Consider the following 22,811-nt stretch of genomic DNA (forward strand, 5'->3'; position numbering starts at 1 on the left):
AGGCATTTAAATCATTACAATCCTTTTATCATGTGCATTTTGAAGGCAGAAATAGCTGGGGGAGAGGCCTACAGCTGCCTTAGCTCACCCAGTGAGTGCTGCTTGAGCATTAAACATGTTCAGTGCACAATTCCACGTTCCTTGGGTTTGGCCTTGCAGATAGAAGGGAGGGGAAAAAATATTCTTTTCCTCCTCAACCATTTTTTGCCTGTTCTTTTTCTCTTTTATCTCCTTTTCCTCATAAGGTTGATTGTAAATATCACCTTTCCTGACAGTGAACTGGGCTGCTCTGAGCAAGATAACAACACGTGTTTTTTCTCCCACTTTCCTTGTATAAAAGAACATTTCTTATTCTATTTGCTTTGTTGCCAGCTCTTATCTGTAATTTAGATCATAAGCCAGACTGTCGTTTTCCAGGAACATTGAATAATATAATGGCTCGGAGATTGTGAGGAAATTTTCTTTTTTCTTTTTTTCCCTTTTCTCTTTTTTTTTTTTTCTCTTTATATTTCAAAATAGTCTTGGAAAACTATTCATACTCTGTAGAAAAAGCAGAAACAAAAGTCTTTTTGATTCTTATTTTTGACTACTATGCCTGGTTGTTTTCACATGTTGGCTTTCCCTTTATCCTTTCAGGGCCCTTCAGTGATACTGAAAGGCCCAAGTCAAGGCCTGATCCAAATCTTACTCCTGTTAGTGGAAGGAATTTCTGTCATCTACTGGCTTTGAATCCCACCAGGGACCTTCCTGTACAGCGAGGGATTCAGGTCCTTGGAAGGATTCCTGGCCTAAGGCTCTGATTAAGGACAGCCTCCAGAAGGAGACACTCAAATCTTCAGGACTGATTTTAACAGGTTATGGAACAGGACACACAGAAAGCTGCTTTGCACAAAAAGTGCAGAGATGGCTCAGAGAAAAGAGAGCCCAAAAATACTAAGCAGGGAAAGCAAACTTAGGAAGTATCAATTAAATATCTGCCTCTACTTTTTGGAGAACCTCTACATTGCTCTCCAGAGCAACAGTTTCTTCTTTGCTTTCCACTCTCTCTGTTTTCCCTTCCATAAATGTCTTAAAGGAGTTTCTGTTACAAAACTGGAGTCAGGGATAAAACTAAATCCAGAACCATGTGATTCAACTTCAGTTGTGGACATCCTTCACAGGCTATCACTTCCCTAGTAATTCCTGAATCAAAGCCTTAAGGTTTACTGGCAGGTTTTCAGTCCTGTGATTGGGATGAAAATGCAGCAAATACCAGCTTGTACATCCGAGGCAGGGTAAATCCAGATGTCATCAATCTCAGGTCAAAATTGATGGTTTTCTTCTACATAGAAATCCTTTCTTAGCAGAGCCCTTGCAGACTATCAGATAGCAGAGAGAGAAGTAAAGCTGGAGAGCAACTGCAAGCATCCATTCAAAGCCAGCCTCAAGTCAAGGATGTAAAACAGGGCCTGAACAAGGCCCCATCCCCATAGAAACAGGCACCTTCAGAACCCCACCATCCTACAATGCCCAACTGAAAACACAAAAGCAACAAAGGTGGCATTCAGCCAGATGCTGCCAACTGAACTGTGGGGGCAGCCCAGGAGGCATCAGGGGGAGCAGAATGGCTCCTGCCTTCTCGTGGTGCCAAAAAGCAGAGAGGGGAGGATATGACCTGGATCAAAGCCCTGGTGGGGCTTCAGAGTTGGTCACAGCTGCTAGAGAAGTCAGCTAGAGACAGGCCCTCAGGTGGCGCGAGCACTGACTTAATTGATGCCAATTCAGTGCTCTTCCAAAGCTCCTTGAAGAGGATGTTTTCAGAAAGCTCTGGGCCAAGCATGGATCTCTGTAAATGTATGTTTACAAATAAGCCACTTACCACCCAGGCTTTATAGATAGCCTCAACTTTCCATTTATCACGTAACCTCAGCCTCCCCAGCCAGGCATAGCCATGCCAGGTGAATGTGGCAGATGCAAATCTTAAAGGAAAAAAAGTAGAGTGCAGGCAATGCAGAAATGAATGTTTACAGTATCTGAGGTAAGTGCTGGCAAGAGCAAGTAAGAAATGCCTGAGGAGTGAAATAAACAGAAGAGATATTTATGGAAAGGGAAGTAACGAGCCTGAAAGAATGGAGAAAGGAAAAAGACCTGTGAATGTATGTGATTACCATGAACAGAGACCAGCTGCCTCACAAGTCCTAGACAAATACAGTTTGACTCGTAATTAATTTCCTTGTATAAAACCAACCATCTGCCAGAAGAAAAGCAGAAGGTGGAAGTGGTGGTAGCATATCCTCTTCTCTATACCAGTCCTAGAATTAATACAGCTAAAAGCAGCAGTACCCACAGACCAGTTAAGAAATGAATGCCTATAGTTTATGCCGTCTGCTCTGGCTTCACTTGAATGGATACCACCAGATAGGTGAAACGGAAGAGTTTTGGGAATGGTGACCAAAAAAACAGGTCAGTGAAGTTCTTACAGCATTACAGGTGTCCAGTGATGGTGATGCACTTTAAAAAGAATCTTGGTTGCCAAATACATGATATCTGGAATTAGGGAGCGTTAAAAATGTTTGTTTTAAAATGTCACAAACTAAAAATGCAACTTAAAGTACAACAAAGAATAAAAGAAGTGTTTGCACCTCCTGGGCAGATTAGAAATGTATGTTTCAAATTGCTCAAAACTGGGATGCTGTCCATTTGTGCAGTTAAAACAAGGGTCTAGGGTCCTGGTCCAGCCCTTGTGCTCTGCATGGAAACCATTGTCGTGGTTCCGCTTGAGTGGGCAGCTGAGCTCCACCACAGCCGCTCTCTCACTCCCCCTCCTCAACGAGGAATGGGGAGAAAATACAATGAAAAGGGCTCAAAGGCTGAGATAAGGACGAGATCACTCAGTAATTATTGTAATGGGCAAAACAGACTCAGCATAAGAAGACAGATAGTAAGATTTATTGCTTCTAACTAGCAAGCTAGAGAAGTGAGAAACAAAGGAAAGAAACCAAAAGCACCTTCCCCCCCCTATCCACCCTCTTACACCTCCTTCCCCTGAGCGGCGCAGGGGAACAAGGGAATGGGGGTTATGGTCAGTCTACAGCACTTCTTCTCTGCCGCTCCTTCTCGGTCACTCTCGTCCCCTGTGCTGTGGGGTCCCACCCACGGGATGCAGTCCTTGATGAACTGATCCGGCGTGGGCTTCCCACAGGCAGCAGCTCTTCCAGAACTGCTCCAGATATGGGTCCGTACCACGGGGTCCATCCCTCAGGAGAAAACTGCTCCAACCTGGCTCCCCCACGGGCAGCAGCTCCTGCCAGGTCACCTGCTCCTGCGTGGGCTCCTCTCCACAGGCTACAGGTCTGGCCCAGAATCTGCTCCGGCAGGGGTCTTCCACAGGCGGCAGCCTCCATCGGTGCAGGGCCACCTGCTCCACCATGGTCTCCTCCACGGGCTGCAGCGTGGAACCCTGCTCCACCGTGGTACTCCCTGGGCTGCAGGGGGACATCCTACTTCACCATGGTCCTCACCACAGGCCGCAGGGGACTTCTGCTCTGGCGCCTGGAGCACCTCTCCCCCTGCTTCTTCGCTGACCTTGGTGCCTGCAAGGCTGTTCCTCACTCCTTTCACTCTCCCAGCTGCTGTGTGGCGCAGCGTTTTTTTTCCCTGTCTTAAATATGCTCTCACAGAGGCACAAAACAACATCGCTTATTGGCTTAGCTCTGGAAAACAGTGGGACCGTTACCAAACATGGGGCAGCTTCTAGATCTTTCTCACAGAAACCACCCCTATGGCCCCCTGCTACCAAAACCTTGCCATGTAAACCCACTACATTCCACCCCTCATCTCTGTTAAAGGCATATTTAAGATTAATCACAATATACTCTTACTTTACAATTATCACAACCTTCACAAACTTCACTTACATCAAAAAGAAAAAGAATTCACCACACCAAAATAAACATAATATTTTCACAGCACCGACAAGGTGGACATTTTACACACACACCACCCCTCGTCCCTTCACCACACTAACATCTCACAGTTACTGCTTTCTTAAATTCTTCACAACTTGTAACAATCATCCTGTCCATATTTTGCCTGTTACTTCTATCAACTATCATCCTTATCTCAAATTCCTCGAGCCCCACATTGGGCGCCAAAAAGGACTGTGGTGGTTTTACTCAGGTGGGCAGACGAGCTCCACCACTACCGCTCTCCCGCTCTCTCACTCCCCCTCTCCTCAAAGAGGAAGGGGGAGAAAATACAACACAGAGAAACTCGAGGCTGACCTGTGGGGTTTTGGAGCTGGGGCTATCAATAATCAGAAGCCAATTACACCCCAACTGAAAAGGAAATATTAACAGCATATGAGGGGATTCGAGCCACTTCAGAAGTAACAAGAAGACTGTAACAATGGTAGAAATAAAACTGCTGTAGGAACTGCTACCGCATGGATGGGAGAGAGCTTGCACCTGAGTCAGACAAACAGATCGAGTTTGACTTTACAGTTGATGCATTAATATGCTTTAGTATCATGGCTATTGTGTATGAGAATTTTCTTATTTTCTGTCAGGAATTAGTTGAAGGAGTAACAGTGTTTTTGGTCTTGACAGCAGGTGACCATTCCTGCTGTGGTTATGGGAATACCTGATTAAATAGATTAGGAAATATTGCTTGTTGTGGTCCTCCCAAAGGCAGGGGTTAATGTGCACGCTGACACTTTGGTGCTCCCTCTGCATCCCATATTTTGGCCATGCTGGGATCAAGGGAGAGCTGGAGGATGTGTATATGCGCTGTATGCATTGCACATTGCCTCCATGGAACAAAGTGAGTTGGTGTCTATGGCCCTTGGCCTAAACAGAGAATAAGACTGCACCCAGTCTGTGCATTACTTATTCAGCATAGCGTTTTTTTTCTTCTTCTTCTTTTTTTTTTTTTCTTTTTTTTTTTTTTTTTCCTTAAACTGAGTTTCTAAGCTCTTACTTGCTCAGTTTGGCAAGTACAATGTTTCACAAATTATAGCACACAGAAGGAAACTGAAGTTAAGCTGGTTTGAGCTTCACAAGGAACATTTCTCATAGTGCCATTACTGAGGCTGTTATCTGAAAAATAGCTCTATTAAATGAAGAGCTTTGATATGTAGGCAGAAAATTATCTGATGCTTCTTTCCATGTTAAATTATGGTACTGTTGCACATGCAGGACTGTATTTTTCTTGCAGAAAGAGCCCTTAGGTGTTCATAGGACCAATCGTTTTCTTAACAGGAAGATGTTATTAAAAGTTGTGCACTAAGATGCTTTGTTGCTTGTCATCACGAGTTATGGCTGATGTAAAAGTTACAGGGGAAAGACAAACTGTTATTTTAGTGAAATTATGCACGTGCATGAGACCTGCAGAAGGATTTGGGTGGTGAAAGGAAGAGGCTGGCAGAGTGGGGGCAGGCTGAGCGAGTGATGTGGAGTGCGGGCACCCGGTGCCATGGCAGGGCTGGGGGGCATTTCGAGGTGGGAGCCTTCCTTCAGCCTAAAAGCAAGACCTCTGTGCTTGTAGGAAGCAGGGCTAAAGAAGATTTGCTTCTCTTGTGTTTTCTTCTAGTTATTTTAGGTGGGTCTCTCTCAGTGTGCCAGCTTTCATGGGGATCACTGTTGGACACCCATGCGTTGCTGTCACCTGAGCCCCCGTGCAGAGCTGCGATGGCAGGAGGCAGCGAGTGCTGGACTTGGGGCTCTTCAGTGCCTGGAATTGCAGTGCCCATGCCTTTTGTAGGTCTAGTCCTTTGATAGACTAGAAAATAAGTTTGATTTCAGAAGTTCCGTTTATTTCAGCCACCTTGGATTCAAAGAGAAATTACCCACAGAAGTGACTTTCCTGAAGTCATGGCACAAATATTACCCTTTGCCATCTGCTGAAATCCTCCTAGGTGGCTACTCTGATCCATATAAACTCTGTTCTTAAGATGGTAGAGCACAGCATGAGTTAGTTTATTTTGCAGTACAAATGTATCTTGTATTGAGTGTCTGAGGCAGGCAATTCAGTAAGTGTAAATAATAACTGATTTTGACAGAAATGCTTTGTGCACTGGAGACCCTTCAGACAAGTAAAGCGCTGCTTTCACACGTTTTGGCCAGCTGCACTGTAGAACAGAACACAGAAACCCAGATTTGTGACACTCCAGGTGATTTCCGCTCCCCTACTGGAAGAGAAGAAAGAATTGCATTGCTTCACTGGTGGGGCTTTTTTGTCTGTGACAAATGCATTGACACGACTTTTCCTGTGATTATTCATTTTCCTTAATGGCTTTGCGAGAGAGGAAGTTCCTTGACAGCATTATGGAAGGAGGCAGCAAGCACGCTGTGGCAGATAGGGGGTGAAAGGCATGTAATATATCCTGGCTCTGCAGCTGTGCTCTGCTGAGAAATGCGGTGCTCTCCCCTGCAAGATGTAGGCAGTGCAGGTTCCTACCCACTGCGGGGCAATCTGTATTCTTAATTAGGGGAGGAACACTCCTGAAAATGACATAAGCAGCAAAGAAAAAAAAGAATACAGAAAATATAATGCACACCATGCACATTAATATGAAGCGCTGTGCCTGAGAGGTGCGTGGCCAACGGGTTCCGATTTAGCCTTTGCTGCGTTGGGTCTGGTGGCCACCGTCTGACCTTGCCCCATGCCTGGCTGGGCCATGCAGCTGGCTGCAGGCACCCATGTAGGGCACTGCTGGAGCAGGTCCAGAACTGGCAGCAGCAGGAGCCCCATAGGGATTTGTGAAGCAGCCAGCACATGCTGGGGCTCTTTAATCCGCTGCCGCCGTGTGGCCCTCCTGGGAGAGCGGTGGAAGGGGGACATGACAAAGCCACAAAATGCTTTCCACGGTACGAGACCCACTGATGTTAATGGGAGTCTTGATTAAAAACTGTATTCTGCTCAGCAGATGTTTGCGTTTGTGTGGATAACCACCACATTCAGGCAGCCAGGGATCGGAGATCTGGCCAGCAGTATTTCCTGAGCACCCCACAGCCTGGCCTGGCCATAAGAGTTTCAGATGCAGCTCTTTCACACCGGCATGATTTAGTCTATTAGTTACTGGTGTTATTAACATTTTTCTCAAACTGTTTTCTTCCCCACACAATGTACATCTTGTGCATGGAAGCTTTGACACGTTAATTAGCTGAGCTGTTTCAGGCTGGGATTGAACACCATTCGCACCGCCTGAGTAATGGCAGAGGCTCGGGCAAGCTGCTTAAAGAGTTCTCCACATTAATCCATTTTTTTTCTGGGTAATAATCAACCACTAGTTTTGCTATCCCTTCAGCCTGTACGTAGAAGAAATGATTTATAGCATCACCAAATAATGGAGGGTTCTTTTTATGGTTTGGCTTTTAAGAACTGACTCTGAGAGACCTTTTGCATCCTGTATGTTGGCTCACTGTTGCTGGCAGGCAATATCGAGCAGCCTTTCAGGCATTTAGAACATGAGACTGGAAAAGCCCTTCTGGGTCGACAAATGAAGCTGAACAGTGTTGGAGACAGCTGCAGAGTTTAAGACTTTCTTCTGTGTTAAACTTTTCAGATACACCCACACACAACAGCCTTCCTACTTCCAACAGGAAAACTGTTTTCAGGGTTTTTGTTTGTTTGTTTTTGTGTTTTCCTTTTTCCATTTTTTTCCCCACTGAGAGCAACTCCTCAAATCCAGACACAAAAGTTTAGACAAATAGCTGTTCCCTTCTTTGACTGTATAGCAAGATACTGAACATTTCAGTGACTCCTGTAGCCTTTCATCTCTTCAATAAAACTTTCTGCCCATCTCAGTTGGCAGGGGAAGTTATGAATGTGTGAAGTCAGGAGCACACAGTTCTGCAGCAGCCTCAGCACCACTGTCAGACTGTGACATGCTGTTGTAAAGTATTGCGCATAGGGGCCAACAACATGGCATACGCTCCAGAGTAAGTGTACTGATCCATTTTTATAATGCTTCTTGATGCTAGCTGAGATTCGGTGCTCTGAACTTAAAATCTCAGAAATAATAAAATGCAACTAAGATTAAATGGTTGTTGGCTTATATGATATATTAAAAGTAGTCCGTAACGAAGCCAAAACTAACCATGTAAGGTCCTGCACTTCCTTTAGTGTAAGGCTTACTGGGGAAATCTTCACCTCAGAGCAGCAGGCCAGAACAAGGATGCCATCTAATTAAATGCAATCCATGTTCATGATTAGGGGGGTTAGGTATGAACCTCAGTGACACAGGAGGTAGGTGCCAAATAAATTGCAGCATAAACTAGTAAAATTCAAGTTATTTTGATAAGGTGGCATTGTGTCCTCTTGGTGTGTCCCCTTTTTTTGAAAGTTCACACAATGGACTTGGAAAATTTAGAAGGCCAGCCTTTTAGGAAAGACAGGTAACTTCTAACATATCCTTCCATCATGGGGTTGATGTGCAAATTTGTGGTATTTTATTGACTACCCATCTGAGATTTCAATGCATAATGTATAATCGTAACATACAAGATTCATTTTAAAAGTTTTGAAATGTAGTCCACAGACTTTTTTTTTTTTTTTTTTTTTAATAATTATACACTTTGCTTCTGCTGCAGAAAGCTGTCTGCACAAATAATCACAGATGCTCAGCCTCATGGTGCTTGGATCCTGAAGCCTCCCACGCAGTCATCAGCAGAGAGTATGAAAGACCCAGGGGTCAGCAGGAAGACTAAGCTTTGTCCTTCTTCCTCTACAAACTTCTGCTCATGCCCTCCCACCTCCCACCCCCAATCATCTTCTCTCTCTCTCTCTCTTTTTTTTTTTTTTTTTTTTTCCCCCCTGTTGGAGATAGTAAAATATGACAAATTGGTGGTACATGAGTGGCTGAGTGAGAAGATGTGCTCAGGTTGACCTGTGCAGAGTCTGAAACAAAAATGCCAGAAGGAAACATGCTGTAGTTAACAGAACACAATTTTCAGTTGTCAAAATCCTACTTCATAAGGCCAGTATTTTCCAAGTTGAATTCACTCTTTGCTGCTTAACTTGAGAAACTTTGGGAGAGTCAAAATTTGCTTTGGTTTTGTCGTCTGTCTTCCTCCAGAACATTAGGAGCACAGACTAAAATGTAAACCTTTTGTAATGACAGAGTTGACAGACTTGAGCCCTGTACCTCAAAGTTTATTTTTGCCTTGAAAAATTTTATACATTATTCCATATTTGCAAGAGATAAATGCATCTTGGAGACTGCTTAAAGGACACATGCAGTGCCCAGTCCACCCTGCTTTTGTATAGCAGCCATAGAAAACAAAGTGGAGAGAGAAAACTCCAGTTGCTTTTGCTATAGGTAAATTAGGCAGCCTGAAAGTGTTCTGCTGGGAGTTGTCCTTAGGAATTAGCAGCTGGTTGAGGAAGCTGTTTGGTAAAGATGTGCTGAGCAGTGCCTAAAAGCTGTCCTCATGACTCAATATTTCTGTCATGTGTCAGCACCTGGTGAACACACTGATGTCAGTGTTACATTTAGTATTGTAACCATCCCTGACAAGATGAAATATGGTCTTTGAATTCCAGGAACATATGGGATTATTGAGAAAGAAAATTGTGTGAACAAGGGCAATTATAGCAATAACTATCCATGGCATAGACTACACTGAGTCATCCAAGCATAACATGGATATAATGAAAATATTTTTAAAGGCAAACATGATGTAAACCAGTGCCAAAATTATCTAATTTATTATTCTGTCATGAATGATAAATGTAAAAAGAGAAAGAAAATAAGAAAAAAAAAAAAAAAACCAACAACAAAAAAAAACAAACCAACCACAAATTCTGTTTCACAGAATAATGAGAAGGCATTTCTTTGTGCACTCCTTGCTACCTGATTTGGGTGCTTACAAAGGTATCGAGGCTTCTTTGTAATGGGTATTTGAAAGACAATGAGATATGTTTCCCATCTAAATTCCAATCTGTAAGTTTTCAGGTTATTCATCACTACAAATTTCCCCTCCTATTTAACTTCCTGTTGACACCCCACCACGTCTACACAGCCAATGAAGGAGGCAGTTGGCAGCCTATATATTATAGCAGAACTAGCTTTAACCTTGAAAATGTCATCTACAGGATTGTACCCCTATGATGATGAGCTTTTGGAGCTGATTGCTCTTTGAGATGTAACTTTTCTGGACTTACATGATCATTTTAAGAGAATGGTGAGGGTAATAAGGTTTGACTACAACATGCATTAGGAAAATTAGTCATAATTTTTGTTTTGCCTTTCATTCTTACCCATCATCCTGCTGAAGGGTGAAATTAGTCGTAGAGCCAAAGCTGCAGTCTCTGAGGCACTCGGATGAGGCGTGAACCTTGGGCTGGTTTTCTGCTCTGGTTGTACTCAATTCCAGAAGCACTCTCCCCGTTACAAAGGCTGCATGTTGGCTGTCCTGGAGAGACAGAGGACTCCCACCTCTTCGATGCAGCTCTGGGGCATCATAAAGTGAATTGGTTTTACTCTGAGGCAGCATATGTGGCAGGTGGGCCTGATTGCCCTACTTCCTATGCCAGGTTGCTGCCATGAATCATTTAGACTGCAACCACATGAGAAGGATGTTCCTACAGCTGTAGGAAAAAAAGGATAGTGGAGAAATCTGTCCCCATGCACCAGTAATTAACAAATGCTATCCATTGTAACAAGAAAAAATGGAGTGTAAATGTGGAAGGCAGTAGTAGAGGGGGGACATGGCAAAGGTTAGGGCCACGCCATAAATGCTTTTGTCCTCAGCACTGGAGCCAGCAGTAAGTGAAAGAACCAAAATCACTGTGTAGCATTCGTATTTAGTAATAAATGCTCTGCTTGTCAACTATGAGTTTCAAAGCACTTAGTGAAGAGGATGGTATCATTATCTTCATTTCAGTGATGGGATAAACACATAGTCAGGAAAAGTTACTTGCTGAAGGGCATGCAGCAGGGTAAGAGCAGAGCAATGACAAGAACCCTACTTTTTCTGAAACAATGTCCTTTCTGACTGTACCTGTGCTGCCAAACACCCAAAACATGGGCAACTGGCAAGACCTGATAGTCACCACAGCTGCTTGGCTGCAAGAGAATGCAAAATGCCACTAAAGTTAACTGGCACGTGCATCCCTCTCCTCCTGTACTGCAAGTTCTCTGTCCCCAGCCACAGAAGACAAAGGGGAGAATGCTGGTGTGGTGATGGGAGGAGACTTGGGAAAGTATCTTGTATTTTGCATGTATATATGCAAAATACAAGATACTTTCCCAAGTCTCCTCCCATACATGTACATGTACATATACGCACATATGTACACACACACAGATTCATATAGACAAAATATACAGCGTACAGCATCTCCCCATCTCTGTTACATTCAGAGACCTGGCCGAATGAGAAGTTTTCCCTTGGAGGCAGAAGCTGACACTCGGAGCTCTGTTTGTCACACCCATAAGCATAATTTCTCACCCAGGTCTTGACCCTGCCCAGCTTATTGGAATAGTTGTGATAGGAGAAATAATGTGCTGCAGATGCTTCTGGAAACAAGCTCCACCCTTAAAGGGGAGGGAATGTTTCTGCTCAGCATATTCTGTCAGTGTAAACTTCAATACAAAAACACTGGCTGCACAGTACCTGGGCCACAGCAGACCACATGATGCAAATATGATTTCTCATATGAGTTAAGCTCTGCTTGTCTGAGCATAACACTAGCACATATAGGGAACTATTGTTTTTATACCCATGTTTATAAAATCTGTCAAAATAATAATTTGAATGAATACAAAGTTATTTTAGGAAATTAAGATTTCTTATTTATTTGGGAAAAAAAAACAAACCACCAACAAACAAACAACAAAACTAAATTATTTTCCTACTTACTGGCAAAGTCATTCCTGCTACATTATGTATTTTAAAACTCACATCTCATTCAATTAAGATTTCATACCATTGACAAAATGATGCTGTCCTGAAAACAAATACTGCAAAAGCTGCTATATACAAGCCCATAAATAAACTGCAAGATTTCCAGGCTTCAAAGACTGAGGACAGGAAGAGATTGTTTAAAGAGTCATTTGCACATTTCTTATTCAGTACATTTGCTGCATTCAGTACCAACAAATACATTGAATCAAACAAAAAGAACAGACTCAGGTGGCAATAGAAAACATTTTTTCTTTGCGTATTTTTTTCACAAGATTATCAAAAGCATAAGAAACCCCATCCACACCCTGATATTATAAATACCGTGTTCTAACTTCTAACCTCATGTGACACAAACAAGATACACTGCTTCATCACAAGCAACGTTCAAAAGTTAAAGCATGGGATGTGCGTTATCCTCAGCAGATCTCAGTAGATACAGCATAATGATGCTCCCTCAATACATAATACATCTATGTCACATTCTCAAGTATAAAACCAAAAACATACTCTTCTTATTTTTGATAAACTACTTTAAAATATGGTATACCTGGATGAAAACCAGATTTAGTCCTTCATACTACTGGCATTTTGTACTGTCATTTGTATGTCGTGTGCTGTTTTCAAATGGATTTTGGGCAGCGATGTGGGTGACCAATGTACATCCAGCACAGGAGGAAATGGACGCAGTGAAAACCATGTAGAAAGGATTATTCTTAAAAAATAACATTTAAAAAAAAGCTTTGATAAGTCCTGTTTCATTCATAGAACTTTTTATGCTACAATAAAATGAATGGAAGAGAAATTATCAAGGAGGGTCTAAATCTATATCCATGGTCACAGTGTTAAAAACAAAAGCAAAACAAATAAAAAGGAAAAAAAAAACAAAAAACAAAACACACAAAACAAATGCTCCAGTATCAAAAAAAAAAAAAAAAAAAAAAAAAAAGCTTAAAAGCTTAAATACGTTGTCTGCACACAAAATAGACACTTCATACTCTGTTGTCACAGTACTGTTACAATCTCCTCTGTACATTCTGAGGGCTCCTTCTGCTGCATCTTGGGAAAAAAGAAAAACATTCTCAGGCCAAGAAAAGCCAGTATATTTGCAGAGCTGTAAGACAGTCCAATGCATAAAAAGCTAGGAAAAAGCCATAAACAAAAGCCAAAAAAAAAACCAAAACACATAGAAGTTTAGATATTTAGCTTTCACTGACCCTCTCTTTATAGTTAGCTGTCAACAACTTGTGTTTATTTACCAACAGGCAACACAAGATTAGAAGCCTGTATATTTTATGTATGTATATGTATATGCATATATGCAACGTGTCACATTCTGCTCTGTTCTAGCTGCATAAATTCAGTGTATGTCTGGGAAACAAATAATTTGTGTAGACTGATTTAATTTGTAGCCACAGACAGATTGTGGGGTTTCAGTTTGGTGACCATACCAATTCTTGGCCAGGATGGAGAGAAGTCAACGGGAGTTGGAAAAGCTTGGTCCAAATTGAAGTAGATTGGTTTTGTTTTGTTGCTTTTGGTATTTTCTTAGTACAGGAAGGAAACATGGAGAAAATTTGCTTTGGATCAATAAAAAATGAAACACATTGATGTTTTCTGAACTTTCAACTCCATTTCTTTTGGATGAAGCTTTTCACTAAGTTCAGTCCTAACTGAGACATGCTTCGTCTTCCCTAATTTATTTATTCTTTCTAAAATTTACTATCAGATAAACAATTTCCCACCTGCACATCAGGGTGCAAATGTGCAAATGCCTTTTTTCTTCGAAATCAGTAGCAGGTATCTTGCTAGAATCACTGGGACCAGAAGTCCTACTTTTGTAATGCTTTGCTAGCCCATTAGGACAGCCTATATAATTCCTTGGTAATTCCTACAACCCAGTATAAGTGAGCTGGGGAGACACCTACTGCAAACAAGAGGAGCTGGGGATAAGGAGACGTGGCTGCACAGCCACTCTGCAAAAAGGCACTCATCTTTGGCAATTAGTCTTGGGGACCCTGGCTGCTGAGTAAATCCTAGACCAATTCACATATTTTGGGGCTCTGACCACCTCCATTGCTCACAGTCTGCTCTATGCCCAGCTGGAAGGGTTCATCTCTTGCACAGCCCAGATTGCACTCTCTTGTGCTTCAAACATCACTTTGGTGAACCTATAAAATACTGGTCAGAAGAAAAATTACAGTATTTTTTCCCCTTAAAGATACTTCATAGCAGTACTAAACCAGAAGTTATTAAGTGCTGAGTGGAGTTTAAAACCACAAAAGACTCAGCAGAGACCTATTTAAAAGATGCCTGTAGGTAACAATACATAGACTTATTTCTAGTTTGGCTGTCTTCACAGTATACCATTGTGTTACTTTGTGGTTGGAATACAGTGTCTCAATCTGACTGATAAAAGGAGGAAGGTAAGTCACAGTGCCAGGGTTGGATTTCCAAAGGCTTCAGTGCATTTGCAAAATGCACTTGATGGACAGTTGTTGACTGCATCCAAAGCTTCAGCTAGAGCAATACAAACACTTCGTATTGTGATATGTCAGCAGACACAAATCAGTGATAGAAATGCTGTGGACTGCTATAGGAAAACCTTAGTCATTTCTGCCTTTTCTAGGTATGATGTAAACAGCAATATCTAAAATTCTAATAGGCCATGTATAGGAGTATTACATGTTTTGTATACTGTTCATGTGTATAAAGACATGTGTGTATATTAGCCTTGCTAATTCCATGCCCATGTCTGGCAGCTGAATAGCTTGAATTTGGTTCTCCCCCAAGTCCTGGTTTCTTTGTAGTATTTAAATTAATCACCACACTATGTATTTTGAATAAGCGTCACTTCAATAATTGCATTCTGTAAGGTAATAAATGTAAACAGAGAGTGCACAGCAAGACCAGAATTGCCCCATTACAACATCACAATGGGAAACATTTTATTTTAGAGCATAAAAATCCATCTTTCCCGAAGTATGTTGCCTTTCCTCGGTTCTGGGAGCTGGAATGGTTCAGACAGAATAAACTCTTCTTGCATACCTAGTGTTTTCATCATTGCTGACAAGACCATCCAGTGTATATTTGTGCTAGTTACTTTTAGATGCTGCTAACAGGCAAGTGGTAGAATGTGGTAGTTTCAAAGGCAAGCAGATGAGCGCTATTTAGTTGACAAAATATGGCAATTTCCAATTTATTAGGCAGTGATTAAAAAAGCAGTTTTCTACTGGTATTAACAGTGAGAAAAAAACTGGTGGACACTGTGACAGAAGTCCTGAATGTATGGCTTGATTTTCACTGAGGAGCTGGTATTACTGTCAGACTGCTGATAAATCAATGCGGTTGGCTGAATTGGTGCTTTTATCCCAGGTGTTCAGCTTTGTGGGGGTTGTGCCTGGCCTGTTCCCAGTCATCTAGAAAAAATAATATTGAAAGTAGATTTATTTATTTTGCTAAACCACTCTTGTCTGATGAAATAAAAGCTTGAAAGCATCTATTTAGGTTACAACATTGTCATGGAGTCTTGAGAGCATATGCCATAAAGGATTTTTAATAGTTATTGCCAAGATCTAAGGTGATTGGCAGCGATCACTTAATAATACCTATCACTTCAGAAGTCTGGCTCTTTATAAAAACAAATGTATTTTGCCTCAAGACAATTTATGGAGAGCTGGAAAAGCATATGCACACATTGATTTATTTAAGAGTTTATTTCTCAGACTTAAATGTAAAAGTGCCCTATCAAAAAGTCATAGTCATCAGACAAATACATTGCCAAAGTGCAGCTTGAATGCATAATATGAAGTCCATTACAAGACATGGGAATAGTCTCACTGGGCTGTACTCCAGGCTGCTAAAACTTGTTTACTTCCATTTCATAGTTTACCAGAAAGTAGAATTTTGACCTTCGCTTTCAAAACACATATTGTAGCTGCAACATAATACTTGAAGGTTCCACCTGTCTATGCCATGCATTAAGTTAGGTGCTCATGTGCCTTCTGAGTCCTGGTCTTTCAACAGAGTTTAATGTGGAACACTTTGTAGTACAATACACAGGAAAAAAAAAGAAAAGACATACTCACAATGTCTGAATTGAAGGGTTTCACATTGATGTTGCGAGTTGAGCTACTGGTAAGGGACCAGACCTTGGTTTTGTGCTTAAAAGCAGCTCTAACCTTTGGGAAAAAAATAAAAAAATAAAAGAAGATAGAAAGAAGATTGCTTTGAAAATGTTGTGTGCGTTTTCTCGGGTACAGCCTACAATTACATCCCCATTAGCATTCCTCAAGATTAATGTCCCTAAAAACAACACAGTGTACTAAAAACATGAACCAAAAACTGCAGTCTGCCTCTTCATTTTTCTTTGTATTTAAAGTCTTATTTTAAATTTTAACTTCTCATTTCAATTATGCATAGATTAAATATAAAACATTTTATAACCTCATTGGATCTCATTTCTCTGACAATATTTTCATGCTATCTTGGTTATCCCATTCTTCTACATACATGTCCAAGATATGACTGTATTGCTACTCATCTTGTTAGAAAAAAAATATTAATAAAAGTAATAAAAGAAAAAAAAATGCAGGGTATGTAAACATAAGAAAATTGTCTGCTCTTAATACGTATAGTAGCTAAATCAAGATGTAACTTCAAACTGCAGTGAAAAAAAGATGAAAAGGAGATGTTAGGAGGTGCAGTAGCAAGGCACTGAGACAAACTGAGGGAGGCTGAGGGGTTCAATCATGGGGCTTTTGCAGATTTTGCTTTACAGTCTCTGTTTTACTCCCATGGTAAGAAGTAAAGCACCCTTGCAGTTTTTTAGACATGCATAGCGTGCAACAAAGCCAATAGGACCCGCTCTCCAAAAATGCCAATTTGTGTTACCTATACATGAACTATTTTTTGAGGATTCAAATTCTGAAAGGTTTCTGAATTTAATTTCTCATTTGGTTTTGGTTAAAATGGTAGTAATTCAAATATTTGTATTTGATGTGACATTTGATGCTTGACAGAAGGAGGAAAGCTTTCTGAGCGTGGGAGAAAATAGGATAAAGAAATATTTTCCTCTATACCTTGAACCTGCCTGCTTAACTTTAGTTGATTCCAATAGAGATCAAGAATTTCACAGTCAATCTTGACTCTTTAAGCTGACTGTAGCAAAGGTCATGTCAATGCTCTAAGATTGAATATGTTGGCAAATATTAATGAAAAATAACCTTAGTGAAACAACTCCACAGAAGAGTGCTTTTGATGCTGAGGAAGAAGAAATAGGTGATAGAGAAGCTCTGCAGCATCCAAAAGGAATTGCTGCAGAAGAATCCAAGCAGTACCCCTGTCAGCATGCTGGAAATGTTTTTTTTATAAGAAACTTTCATTATCTGTAATGCATTTTGCTGAGGATTTTCTGCTCTCTGCTATGGGAGGAGGGGATGCTGGGAGCTCCCAGCGCAGCAGAGATGGTCTCTGTGACAGTCATGCCTTGGCTTTACCCGAGCTGCTCGGAGACAGCCTTCATGCAAAAGATGCGTCTTGGTCCATTGTGAAAAACTCTGCTTCCAGCCAAGAAAAATACCTGGAATATGTTCTACTCTGTTTAGTTTCCCATTAAGAATTGCATGAGCACTCTCCAAAAGTATGTTTTGCTGAGATTAATGTTTATTTTCCTCTCTGGAACTGCAGATGTAACAAAGACAGAGGCTCCCTAGCAGGGACTGCCAGAGTGAGTCCTGCTGCCACTGCCTAAACATCCTCCCTCAGCAGCACAGTCTGTGCCCTGCTCATCCCTCCAGCCCTCGGGACTGCACCTCTCCTTCATCTTGAGCTGCCTTCTCTCAGCTTTTTTTGGAAATGCTTCTTTCTTATGTTAAATAAAGTAAATGCCAAACCTGGGTCAAAACTCTGTAAGCCATAAAATCACTAACAACAGTCATGTGTTTATTGAAGGAAAAAAGAAATCAACTCCATAGCAGGCAACAATAATGGGGACTTTTTTTTGTCTTACACTCATGTTACGTGAATTTCTTAACACCAAATTTTTGGACTCCATTTTGTAACATACCTCTGAATTCAGAAGACAGTGAAAAAGGAACATGAAAAATCCCTGAAAACAGATAAAAGGGAGAAGGGTGAAGACTGTGAAGAATAACATATAACAACATATTTCTCACTGTATTGTATAAAGCATGTATCAAGTAGATGGAGCTCTATAAATACACTGAAGAGTAGACTTAATTGTGCCCCGTGTTAAACTGGAGAAAACTGCTGCATTAGGCTACTCTGCATCTTACCAAGACTTTTTCATGTAAAACAGCACCTCTCAAACTTTGGAGTGTTTTGGGGTGGTTGCAAATAATCCATAATTCTTGTCACGAGCTACAAGAGAACATTTTGTCTGTGCTTGAAAATGTAGAGGCAGAGGAAAATGCTTTTGGGGAAACAGCAGATACTTACTTTTTAGAAAGAGGTATTATCATTGGCAAAGTTTTCACAACAGAGTTTTAGTATCTTTAGCCTTTTTGCCCAACAGAAACCAAAAAGTTCCCAGCCCTTTCCCCCACATTCTTTTTTTTTTTTTTTTTCCTTAGGGGGTATTCAGCCAAACTTTTTAATTTGGATGATTTTTTTAATTTGAATGTTTAATTTGCATAAAAATTTAACCTTTTCTACTAAGGTTATTGGAGAACTGCATTACACTCGTATTTGTTCTTGAGACATCATAGGATTTGCAACAGTTAATTTTTTTCCCCTTTTGCAACCATTTTTTGGGAAGGAATTACAACATACCTGTGGACTGATGCGTCTACTGAAACCTCTGCTTGAAGCTAGGCAGATGCTTGCATTCTTTCCTGAACAGAGCTATTTTTCTGGATTGGGGTTTTAAGAATCACGTGCTGCCTTCTGCAACATGCAGAGCAGCTTCCCTTTTCTCCTTGTGCTCCACCGTTCCCAGCAACTTCTGTTTGCTTTCATTTATTCTCAGTAACAAAGCCTCAAACTAACACAGAAAATTCGTTCCAGTATCTTTAATGGGAGAATCTTGCCTTTACCTTTAAGAATCTTGCCTTTGATACCCAATGCTAGAAGAGTGAATCTATTTCTCAAGCTCACTGTCTCATTTATTTAATTATTGCTACTGGAAACATTAAGGAGTGGGGTGAAAGTTCTATTCATACCGAGACTAAACAATTGCCAGCACTGTATGATCAGCACAGACATAAAAGACACAGGAAAGAACATAGAAAAAAAAAATCCAATAAATACAAGCATGTGAAAACATTACTAATGATCCAGTTACTGGATCTCAACAGCAGTTCAGTATCCATAACCTTTCCCACCATTCCCACCAGGTACTTACTTGTAGTGAATTGAAAACAGCAAACATATACTGAAATACCAACGTGTGGGTATTGACAGCCAGAATCCCAAAGATCCACGAGCTTCCCAAGATCGGTAAGAGAACAGCAACGGCTTTAGCTGTTAGTCTGAAAGAGAAAATAATGATGGGAAATGTGATGAGACAGTTAAACAAGTTTCAGACCACACACTAGGGAATTTATCAATTACTTCCTGGCAGAAGGGCAGTGTGTCTATGACTTTCTTTGCCATAAAATTTTGCCATAAAATTCTTTTAATGGGCGAGTCTCTTAATTATACATTCCTCATCTATGAAAATGGAGATAACAGAATTTTTATGTCACATGGAATAAAAACAGACTGAGAGAGGCAGTAACTCAGGGTGCTGGGGAAGAGATGGAGAGATAGTCATATAGCTGCTATAGCCATATCTTCAGTCTGCAGTGAACTATACTCCTTTCTTCAGTGAGGAATAATAAGTGTAAGCGTCAAATACAGAGAGCAGAAACTTGGAACAGAGGCAGGATCACATGGAAAACAAACAAACAAACAAACAAACAAACCACTATGTAGTATATCAAAAGTACATTTGCTCAGCTTGACTCACTAGTCAAGACAGCTTGGTATAATTGCTCTTCTAGAAAGCGACTTGGGATTTTTAATCACCACAATTGGGAAAAAATGCTATCTGCCTCTGCCAAACATAAATCCTTTAACACCAAGATGCTTTTCTGCAACCTCCCTTCTTTGTTCAGAGCTGATTCAGAGAAATGTATGCCAAATATTGAAATAAGTGACTTGTGTTTCTTGGAGGTGTCCCCTGATATACGTTCTCTCTGCTTAGCTTGGAGTATTTGGCAGAATTTCAGAAAAAGATGATACAACAGCTGAAAAGGTAACAGCACCGAGAAAATAAGAGGGATTTTTGTTTTAGCCTTAATGAGCTATGTATGGGATGTTTGTTATAATGGAAGATTAAAAGAAATTGTAGTATACCAGAGAATTAAATGATCACAGAAAACTTTCTGCAGCAGCTGAATTCTGAGGATTTAATTCTATATAATTCGGTTCTTGTGCTCATTTTCTGCATTGACATAAACATTGCAAATATCTCCCTCTGCATCAGAATGCTACTCATCCGCTTCCAAGAAAGGTAGGCTCAGTTGATGAAATGTAACTCTCTGAGATTATTGCTTATCTCACACAATTGTGTTCTCCTTGTGAAGCCCTCGGAGCATCATCTCTGATTGATGCTAATGAATTGCACTAAAGAATTATACTTCTGTGTCTGCGTACACCCTGTAATATTGGCTGCAAGAGTATTGTAGTAATAGCCCTACAGAGTGTTCCTAGTGTAATCACAGAAAAAACTAAGACAACAGGATTACTCTAGAGAGGTCCTTGGCAGAGGATGTTAGGTATGTCTGAAACAGATCTGATCACAGCAGATAGTTCTGTCGTTGGTGGGTCAATGTGGCAATTCAGCTGCAGCTGCTAGCACCAAGTCCCTGATCAGAAAGTTAGGAGTTTGTGTTCAGAGAATCACAGAATCACAGAATTGTCTAGGTTGGAAGAGACCTCAAAATCATCTAGCCCAGCCTCTGACCTAACTAAACCAACAAGTCCTCCACTAAACCATATTGCTAAGTTCAACATCTAAACGTCTTTTAAAGACCTCCAGGGATGGTGACTCCACCACTTCCCTGGGCAGCCCATTCCAATGCCTAACAACCCTTTCAGTAAAGAAGTTGTTCCTAAAACACCCCTGGTGCAACTTTAGCCCGTTTCTCCTCATCCTGTCACTCTGCTTGGCTTTTCTAATAGGGATATGGTGGTCCATCCAGTCTAACCCAAGACAACAGTCCTGGTTTTAGCCTGATCCATCTGTTTCTTGATTAAGACAATAAACACCTCCACAGATGGTGTTCACATCTGTTGGAGCCAGTAAAGGCAGGTATAATGTAAGGCAAGGCCAGGTGACTCATTAGGAGTTAAGTCACCACTTGCTTCTCCCAATAAATGCCATGCACCCAGTTCACGGCACTGAGCAGTCACGATGTCTGTCCACTCTTTAATCATGCAAAACTCCTCACGAATCCCACAGGACAAAACACACTTGCTGTCAAAACCCTACTAACTAGGCAGCCCACTGCTATTTTGCCTGTCAAGGATGAATAGCTGTTGAACCTTTGAACAGCCAGGCATCACATTCACAGTGACAGCTATCAAAAGACAAACTCTTCCTCTGTGGCAGATGAGCGCAGTGTTGGTGGCACAAGGCAGAAAGCACAAGGAAGGAAACTGCCCCTGCCCCTACTTTGAAACGTCCTGCACCAGAGATCTGATTGTTATTTACCACAGAGCTTACAAGCATGGACTTAACTCCTGTTGTGGTCCACTGGATTTGAGCACATTCTTACACTTCAATATGTGTTTAAGATATTTAGTGTATAAAGAAGACCAGAAAACAGTAAAGGGAACACAAGCTGGGAGAATCTAAAAGTCAGTTCACACTCAAAAAAAAGCTTCATTTCTCAGAAATTAGAAGATTTTTATTTAGCTAGAAGCCTATACAGGAGAAAAAGTTGTTTTAGGGAGATTAATGTTGTACTTCTGCCTTTTAGCCCCTTGTACAGGTTAAAGTACAGGTTCAGGAGAGAAGTGAATAGAGCTGCATGACAAGAGACCACTTATAATTACAACAAAAGACAAATGAGAGTGTTGTACAACACGATTCAATGAAGCAATCTTTTAATGAAATACTTAGATCCAAGGCATCTCATTCATTTCAGTGACCTGATCACTTCATTATATCCTTGATTAAAAGTGTATGTTGAAACATTGCATGGGATTCAGGTTTATTGGGAAATCTGGGACAGGGAAGAATCAGGAATCTTTTTTGCCTCTATTGATAAGCATCTTAATTTCCTTGGCCATGAATATTTCTGCACAATTTAATTTAATTCTGCAAAGAGTTTGTTCAGCCAGAAAATGAATGAATACAATAAAGCCTGAGCTCTCTTATTTAATTACAATATGCATTTAAGAAGATACAATTTTAAATCAGCCAAGTGATAGAAGTTTATTTTCATGAATCAAGGATGTTTTGTTTTTCTCTGTAAAGATTAAAGTTCATCACCTCAACTGTAACATAAGAGATGTGCTACACTGGGGAACTGCCAGCAGACTGCCTCTTGCAACAAACATGGAGCAGAAAGACAACTATAACCTACAGAGCTCTCGTGCCTTCAGGAAAATGCATCTTCAGATCAGACAGTGGTACATGAACACCCAGAGGATGGATCAGGTAGATTCAGACTCCATGATGGTCTGGAATTCCCCCCTAACCCGATACAGCAGGTGATTGACATGCCCAACACAGCTACACTTGTAAACACTTTTCATTAAAAACCACTTTTTTTTTTTTTTCTCTTTAATTCCCACACTATTTTTATAAAACTTGCGGTTTGAAATATAATCTTCCCTACCTGGTTTGTTGCCAGAAATTTCATTATTTCTTTTTGAGTCAGCATAAAAAGCTTCATCAGTAACTTGTAGTTTGTG

The 22,811-nt window shown here is 40.9% G+C and overlaps 1 protein-coding gene and 1 long non-coding RNA gene across 4 annotated transcripts in view; both read right to left on the reverse strand.

Annotated features, from left to right (window-relative positions):
- Nucleotides 1–8,520: 8,520 nt before the first annotated feature.
- On the reverse strand, nucleotides 8,521–10,520 carry LOC137841090 (uncharacterized). The gene is made up of 2 exons (XR_011088448.1): nucleotides 10,240–10,520; nucleotides 8,521–8,877 (listed from the first exon to the last, which is right to left on the reverse strand). It is a non-coding gene; the product is annotated as an uncharacterized lncRNA (long non-coding RNA).
- A 4,288-nt stretch (nucleotides 10,521–14,808) lies between these two features.
- Nucleotides 14,809–22,811, reverse strand: part of ADGRD1 (adhesion G protein-coupled receptor D1) — a 156,171-nt gene continuing 148,168 nt past the window's right edge. For all 3 annotated transcript variants that reach the window (XM_068653723.1, XM_068653722.1, XM_068653724.1), the window contains 4 exons: nucleotides 19,249–19,375; nucleotides 17,953–17,994; nucleotides 15,974–16,066; nucleotides 14,809–15,304 (listed from right to left, as the gene is read on the reverse strand). In XM_068653723.1, the coding sequence (XP_068509824.1) occupies nucleotides 15,209–15,304; nucleotides 15,974–16,066; nucleotides 17,953–17,994; nucleotides 19,249–19,375 (358 nt within the window). In that variant the 3' untranslated portion in view covers nucleotides 14,809–15,208. The remainder of the gene's footprint in view (nucleotides 15,305–15,973; nucleotides 16,067–17,952; nucleotides 17,995–19,248; nucleotides 19,376–22,811) is intronic.

The sequence above is a fragment of the Anas acuta genome, chromosome 17, assembly GCF_963932015.1.
Source record: "Anas acuta chromosome 17, bAnaAcu1.1, whole genome shotgun sequence".
Taxonomy (NCBI): domain Eukaryota; kingdom Metazoa; phylum Chordata; class Aves; order Anseriformes; family Anatidae; genus Anas; species Anas acuta.